This window comes from Orcinus orca, chromosome 16 (assembly GCF_937001465.1).
Source record: "Orcinus orca chromosome 16, mOrcOrc1.1, whole genome shotgun sequence".
In the NCBI taxonomy this organism is placed as follows: domain Eukaryota; kingdom Metazoa; phylum Chordata; class Mammalia; order Artiodactyla; family Delphinidae; genus Orcinus; species Orcinus orca.
In genome coordinates this window covers 50,801,450-50,809,489 of record NC_064574.1, presented here as the reverse complement: position 1 = coordinate 50,809,489, position 8,040 = coordinate 50,801,450, and the positions used below count along the sequence as shown (strand labels likewise).

Sequence of the window (8,040 nt, the reverse complement as noted above, 5' to 3'; positions counted from 1 at the left end):
ACACCAGTCAAGCTTCATCAGCCTATCGTGGTGTCGGACTCCGCCCCACGAGACGGAAGCTTGGTGAGGCCTGCGCCGCGCTCGCGGCCGATTGGTGAGAACAGGTACCGCTCACGGCGCCGGGCGCCGCCATTGGGCAGTAACCCGGCGGGGGACTGTCCCTCCCCACTCCCCCGAGGTGGGCGGGGTCGGGCACTATCCGGGCACCTGGCCGAAACTCCCCGCAGCCCCGCGGGGGCCTCCCGCCCGCCTCCCGGGTCTGCCGTGCCGGCACCAAGCAGCACCGAGCTGGGTCCAGCCTGTCCGGAGACGCTTGGTTTTCGCCAGCCAGTCAATGGCACGTCGATACGTGGCCAAAGGAAACGGAATCGCAGTTCCTCTGTCCTGCACGTCGTGGGGGCAAGAACACTAACTCAGAAATGGGAAGCAAGGGATAGACTATGCCAGCTGTCTGATTTCTAGCTCAAAAAAACAAAACACATTCAGCATTGTATTGTTGCTCAGTTACATTGTGGACAGCCCATCGATTCCTCTGAGATCTCACCAGATGAGAGCCACTTGGGCTGTTTGCAAAGTGCACACTTAAAAAGAAAAAAGCAGAAACAGTAATTATTAGATCAAGTATTAGTATGTATTTATGCACAATAATAAAAACAGATTTACAAGTTGAACTGGAAATTTAAACATAAGAAGTTTAACAGCTTTTGTTTATTATATTAAATAACCAAACACCTTTTATTCCCCAAATTGATAAAGAATAAATAATATAATTTACAATATGGTACAAAAAATAATCAGGAAGGACAGGCATTCTGCTTTATACATACACTGCATATGTATATTTATAATCTATAAAACAAATTCACATCTCAAGCCGAAAACCTTAGATGATATGGCTTAACGATTATTATAAAAAACAGCAATAAGTTCTGCTGCCCAGAAGCTCTAGAGCCGGTTATCCTGTTACAGAACAAAGGGCATGGGCTACTGTAGTGCTTCCAAGACTTACCTCACCTAACACGACTTACAAGTTACTGTAGGATTAGGAGAGTTTTGACAAGTCAGGAAAGGTTTGCTGTGGGTTTCTTTCTTTTTTTTCTTAAGACAAAGTGCCATATTACCTCCTAAATGCATCTGATAGATCTCAATGTTAAAAGAAAAAGAAAAAGCAACTGCTGTTTTCCTCCTCCACTTGTTTCAAGTGTCTTTTATTCTATGACTGTTCTTTGTACATGTTTGGATTCAATGGTGTGATCTAGTTATGCTATTAAACTGAAAAGACACCACCAGTAATGAGGCTATGGTACAGAATGCTAGAGAATGGGACTGAGGTGGGAAAGCAAGTGGATGAACCGATGAAAGGGTTCCAAATACCCCCACTCCCTGAGCAAGTACCCTACGCCCAGAAGACACAGAGGGATGAGAAAAATGCCATCACGAACCTTATGTGGAATCACGAACTTCAACTTGCCTCTGCACCTTCTGAAGAATGGAATGCTCATCACTGGATATTCACAATGAAGAATCAAGGCAAAAACAACTCCCTTGAGACCGAAGATATTCAGTCTCAATCTTTAGAAGAGATGAATCAGCAAAAAGATCCCTAACAACATTAGAGTGACTAGGGGAAGATTTTTCTGAGAAACTGACCTGGTCTTAATCACAACATGCTCAAATGCACAGAGGAAGCCACAGGTGTATACTGACACTATCACAACTTCCGCTGGAAGGGCAGAGGGAGACGCAGAAGTGGGAGGTGTCTCTGCTTGGGTCTTTTGAAAAATTCCAGCCTTTAACATAACAGTTGCTTATTTTCATACATATATAATCATTTAGGTTGGGAGAAAAGGCATCCATCATTTTAATGCTACAGATGACACCATTTTTCCTTAATATGGCAGGCAAATGCTTATACCTGTCTGGTTGCTAGAGAAGCAGGGTTCTCTGAAATCATGTCAGCTTTATTAAAGGTTTGAGAAGAGTCAGTCCACTCTCCTCCGCAACTCACCTCCCCACTGGATGACACTGAGCAGTCAGCTACTCCCAAATGGAGTCTGTGTGGGAGACCCAAGAGGGACATGCTGCTGAATAAACGGCCAACAAAGTCTTATCCAGATCTCCAGAGTTTTCCTCCTGCTGGACGTCCACCAGGTGACAGGTGCCAACCTACCGACCAGACTACTGTGGGGTGTCCCCTGATGGATAAGCAGCTCGGGATCGCTACTGTCCCTGGCACAGTGCCCACTGCCACTGGGCACTGCCCCCTGCATTGATGCAGTAATGCTACTTGGCATCTCTGGTCCCAGACAGTGGGAATACAAGAAAGCTGGCAGTGGCCTAACCTTGGCCTGATCCACTGTGGATCTAACCGGGTCGGATGCCCAGAGACAGACCTACTGATCTTGTTTGGCTCAATAAGGTGCTAATTTCAGGAAGCTGATACATTGATCACAAAACACAAGCTAGTTTAAAGAGACTCTGGACTCAAATACTGCTGTCTATCTCTCTTAAAGTGGTACCACATCCCTTTCTTTCAGACCTCCAGAGCTTTGGGACTGTTTTTTCAAGAGCCCAGGAGGGCTGCCCACACAGGCTTTTCTTAGTGATGTTTGTGCCTAAATCCAGATCTGAAAGAGGGAGGCCACATGACAGGCAAGAGCTCTGAGGAAAGCTGGAGAGGAAGGAAGGAAGCTATCGCCTGGAAGCCACTGTCCCGCTTCCTCTGCAGCTTGGAGGGGACAACCCGGCCTGCAGCCTGGAGCAGCTGACCACGCTGGGGAGGCGGCAGGATCAAGAGCGGCCCTTCTGCTTGTACTCGCGAAGGACCTTCCCCTCTCCTTGCACACTGGCTCATCTCTTCGCGGGGGGCGGGGGGGGGGGTGGGCGGGCAGGGGGAGGAACCACAGGAGAGGGCCCAGCTGGCCTCGAAGGCTGCCGGTCCACAGTGAGCTGGGAGAGAGGCAAGGTGATGAACACTAACAGTAGTGGGCTGGGGCGGATTCAAGAAGCCACACTGACTGCAGCTGCCGGGCAGGGGTAAGCAGCAGGTGGGGTGGTGCCCCAACACCACAGCACTGGTGCCCAGCCACATAGGTGTGCCTGGATGGTGGTTTGTGTGTTTGGCCCCGCAAGGCTGAGAAGGCAGAGGAGCTGTGTTAACTCCATTCTGGGGAAAGACTGGATGTTGCACTACCCGAGATGGTGACGGCTGGTCATCCGAGGAGGCTCAAGGAGCACACCAGAGGGATGTGGTTTCAGTGCACCCTGACTGCGCGTGATGTCTGACCCTTGCCTGGATTCCCTGAACAGGAGGAAGAGAAACAGGAGACCATGAGGCAGAAATACAAGCAAGGGATTAGACATATGCATTGGGGCATACTCTGCACTGATGCCAAGGAAAGGAAGAGAGAACTTTCCCTGCAAATGGCATCTGTCCAAAATGCTAGGCAGAAACATGTCAGAAGTTCAAGATCATCAGGAAAGTCTTATCTGTAGTCAAATGAGCGCTTGGGGATCACCCTAATAGAGAGAAATAACATCTCAGGTCACCGAGAAGAAGTGTGCAGATAGACGCGGGGAAGAAACCAACCAAACAGGAACCCTGTTCTTCCTCTCCAATGTCTCCTAATTCTCAAAATACGAGAAAAGCATTTTCTGACCAGCTTAGCGGGATTTTTTAAAAAGTCCACACAACCCGCATAAGACATGATTCTTTTCCCCCTTCCTGTTGAGTCAGTCAGAACAAAAGCTCCAGATGAGGAAGCACTAGGCCATGGTCAGGATTTCTGGGGAGGTGGCACCAGTTGCACTGACCTGGGACCCTCCCACTGCCCCATGATTGGAGTGTCCTCTGCAGTGCCCGCTGTCTCAGGTCATGCCCAGCTGTCCTCCTCGTCCTCGCATTGCAGAGGGAAAAACTGAAGCAGGGAGTGGGTTTGGCGCAAAGAAGGCAGCAATGCCCTGGAGCCTCCCTGCAGAGAGCAGGAGGTCACAGCTCCCAGGCCATAACGACGACAGCCAGGCCCACCACTCTTTTCTCTCAGAAAGAAAACACCCTGAAACGTCTGACACAATGACCGAGGCAGAAGCGTGGGTACCATGCAGACCCTAACACATGCTCCTGGCAGGGGGTGGGTCCGACGCCAGGGCCACATCTGACACTGGCCTTGCCGAGGACGCTCCCTCATCGCCTGGCCACCACTGCCTCGGCCTGCTGGGACATGGCTGTGTGCACGTTGCACGTTCTGGGTGCAGAGGTGCCTCTGTTCAGACTGTCTCCTGGGAGTCCAGGCTTGATTTATGTTTTCTCTCTTCTAAAGAGGGCTACCCCTATGATGCTCGAGGACCACCAACCCCGTAAGCTGTCCTCTGCAGCCTCCGGGCTGCCCCAGCCATGAGGCACAGTCACTGGGACAGGTCACCGACCGGGGGGCCACCTCCACCGCCATCAAACAGAACCTCTCGGCGGCCAGGCTCAGCGATGGACAGCTCTTGGGCCAGATCGTTGAACCGGGATATGTAATCGATGCTGTTTTCGTTCATCATGCACACCAGCTGGGAATCCACAACCTGTGGGAGAGGACACGGGGAGACGAGTGAGCATGCAGCTGGCCACCACGGCCAGACTTAAGCGCAACTCCCTCTACAATGAGGGTGAGAGTCCCTCCGGCGGCCACGTAACAGCGGCCCCCGCACTACAGGGACAACCTCAGAATCACCTCCATCACTGCGAACACTCGCTCTGTGGACAAGTATGCACTGTGAGCCCGGCCGCCCAGCTGTCGGGTCAGAGTGGTGGGTCCCCGGCGAGGACGGTCAGTGGACAGAGAGGCAGAGGGAAGGCAGCAGAACTAGGGACTGTGGGGTGGCCTGAAGGAGACAGAAGTGGAGGAGCAAGTTTGCCACGGGCTTGCGTGTCAGAGGAGGGTTTTCTGAGGCGGGGTGTGAGCAGAAGTGTGGGAGCAAGTCATGTAAAGCCACGAGGGAAGCACATTCCCGTGAGAAGAAACAGCAGGTGCAAAGGCCCTAAGGTGGGAACAGCCGGCTGTTCAAGAAACAAGAAAGATGGTGGATGTGACAGTGAGTAAGGCAGAGAGTAGAGGAGACCAGAGTGTGCACAGTGGGGCCTCACGCATCAGGACTGTCCTGTGGGCAGAGCCAGGGAGTTTACTGTCTCCTCCCGCACCTCCAGCACCGGACTGTCGGCCTCATGGGGATGGGGCCTTTAATTTGTCCATTCTGGGCCTGTAGCAGTGCCCGGCATCTAGTAGGCCCTCAATTAATATTCATTAACAAACTGCTTGATGTAATGAACAAATACAGATGAGAAGCCTTCGGAAAATTCTGAGTAGAGCACAGGATGGACTGAACTTTAAACTTTTTAACTACAAGAAATTTCAAAAAAACTGAAATTTGTTTTCAAAATCCCCTCGGATCTCGAGATTTACGTCCGGACACCGAGAAGCTGAGGCATCCTGGGAAGCAGCTGTGTGAGCTTTGTTTGATCCAGGTTCCCCCCGAGTATCGACTATGAAATGCTCGAGGGCCCCCCACAAGTGCCTCGACAGCCCAGGGAGCCGGTGTTGGGGAGATGCTGCTCTAGGACTTCAACAATGAGCTGGGGGTTGGGCCAGGGGCATTCTAGACTTAGGTTCTCCACTCAGCACAGCCTCTGTCTAAACTCCTACAGTACCTGTTACTTCACGCCTGGAGTCTTAGTTAAATGTACCCGTCTTCACTCCCTCAGCCCTACTTGCCCACAGATACCACTCAAACCTAGTGGGATGGAGGCCTGGGTGGTTGTGTGAGGCAGCGGCCTGGACAAAGAAAAGAGGGATGCTGCATTCCAGGCAGAACATGGGGGTGACACACTGCCACAGCATGACTCCCGGGTCATCACGTGATCGCAGAGGAGCCTCTGCAGCAGCCCTCCCTCCATTCGGCAGGTCAGCCACGAGCAACGACACCAAGATGCTGCTCAAGGGTCCCCTCTGTCAGGTGGCAGCAACGATGGCACCGCCACTACTGCCTCTTCTCCTCTGCAGATCAGGAGACTGAGCAGGGGGACACAGAGTCCCTGCCCGAGGTCACACAGCTGGTGGAGGATACACAAGACCCAGAGCTGCCTTCAGAGCCCCGGGCTCAGCCCTGACTCAGGGTCTGTCACCTGCTGCCAGTGGGACAAATGCCGGGCCAGTACTGGCAGAGATTCCCTCTCAGGAGCAGTCAGAGGCTGGGCTCTGTCCATGACGGCTCCTGACATGTAAATCTTGGTGAGCAGTTCTGAGTAACCACACGGGTCTGCCGGAGGGTCTGGCAGCTCTGGGATGGAGGCTGGCACCCAGGCTTGGGGGAAAGGTCGTGCGCTTACCTCGGCGACATCAGCCAGGGACCGGGACACAAACGAGTCGCGAGAGTTGCCATCCAGCAGGCTGGGGCCCAGAAGGGAGGTGCCGCTGTTGGTTCCGACAGGGGTTGGCAGCATCTTCCGGCTCTTCTCTGGGGAGATGAAGCTCGCTGCAGAGAGGAAGGAGAGGCCCTGAGCTGGCTAGGCCTGGACTGGTCCAGGGAGGCCCGGCTGGGCCCTGCAGGCATCTCGTTGCTTGCATGGGCACGGTGCTCCAGACGGAGGCATCAGGCCATATCTGCCTTTCCTCCCATGGTGAGCCTTGGGAAAGTCTATCTCATTTTTCTAGGGGCCCCACAGTGTTCCACTGTCTGGTCACCACTGCTACCTCAATGTAAGGTTGTTTCCAATTTCTCATGATTTCTGTTCGACTTTGCAGAGTCTGCACTGCTCTCTGTGACTTTCTGAGCAGGCAATGCGCATTGGGGGCTGGCTCTCCCGCACCACCCAGACCAGAGACCCGGCTTGTTCGGGGCCTTCAGGTGTGGTGCTCCCACACGGTGCTGACCCAGTTGGTCAGCAAACAGCACGCCCCACGCCAGGGTGCACACCCTGGCTGCTCTCTACAAATGCAAAGTGCACGGACCCCAGATGTGCCTCAGAAACTCCTCTGTGCAGGAAACCAAAGCTGGTGCGTCTTTCCCTAACAGCCCCTTCCTGTCCCACAGGCACCGGTGGTGACGAGGATGAACACATCCTGTGAAGGCTCCGATCTGTCATTGCCGTGCCACCACAGAACAGAAGGAGGGGAGCAAAGAGGGCGCAACACGCCAGCTCCTTCCACCCTGCCCTTGTCAGTGAGCCTGCGGGGAGGGGCACAAGGGACTGACCGCAGGATGGACGTGGCCATGGTTACGGGGTTTACACATCTGCCAAAGCCTAGTGACCTGCACACTGGGGCCTGGGCACTTTCCCACATGTAACTGATGCAGAAAAAACCCCTAAATACCAAGGAACAGCCCTGGAGGGGCCCTCTGCCAGGAGCGTGGAGAGTCCAGACTCTGGCTCTGCTTGTTCCGGCTGCCCTCCACAGAGACTCACCAAACAAGCTGCTGAGTGAGGAGTCCGTGGGGTCGCTGGGGCACCACTGGGGGTCGTGGGTCGGGGAGGCGATCCAGTCTGGCTGGGGGCTGCTGGACGGGGAGGGGAGACTCTTGGAACTGTCACTGCCGTTCAGTTTTGCTGGAGAAAGAGGGACTCCTTCACCTGTCAACCAAAATCTGGGTCAGAGCCGACATGTGGGGTGAACAGCCCCACTTCCCCCACCTGCCACCAAGAAGGCCATGGAGTGGCGTGGCATGCGCGGCTGAACTGGGAGGCCCAGGACCCCACTGGGCCCCCCAACAGTAGGGACCCGTGCCCATCTTCAGAGAATGACACTGGCCACAGCGGATGGAGGCAGGCCCTGTGCTGAGGGCGTCACCTACACCCTCTCCTGCTGCTGACGACAGCCCTGCAAGATGTCCGCGGCTCCCAACACACTGCTAAGGAGAACAGGCTCTAATGAGCCGGTGACCAGCCCACGGCCACACGCTGCCAGCTATTAGCTCTGAATCCACGGTCTGAACTCTACCAGCTGGCGCCCACCATACCGCTGCCCCACAGCACCATCCCCACAGGCTCGGGGAGCCAAG

General features: G+C 54.0%; 2 protein-coding genes across 7 annotated transcripts in view; one reads left to right on the top strand and one right to left on the bottom strand.

Annotated features, from left to right (window-relative positions):
• IFT140 (intraflagellar transport 140) overlaps positions 1-8,040 on the top strand; it is a 188,689-nt gene that overhangs the window by 47,897 nt on the left and 132,752 nt on the right. The gene's annotated exons all lie outside the window — the stretch shown is intronic.
• Positions 610-8,040, bottom strand: part of CRAMP1 (cramped chromatin regulator homolog 1) — a 67,950-nt gene continuing 60,519 nt past the window's right edge. For all 6 annotated transcript variants that reach the window (XM_033429169.2, XM_033429170.2, XM_033429171.2 and 3 more), the window contains 3 exons: positions 7,448-7,612; positions 6,371-6,516; positions 610-4,569 (listed from right to left, as the gene is read on the bottom strand). In XM_033429169.2, coding sequence (XP_033285060.1) covers positions 4,405-4,569; positions 6,371-6,516; positions 7,448-7,612 — 476 coding nt within the window. In that variant the 3' untranslated portion in view covers positions 610-4,404. The remainder of the gene's footprint in view (positions 4,570-6,370; positions 6,517-7,447; positions 7,613-8,040) is intronic.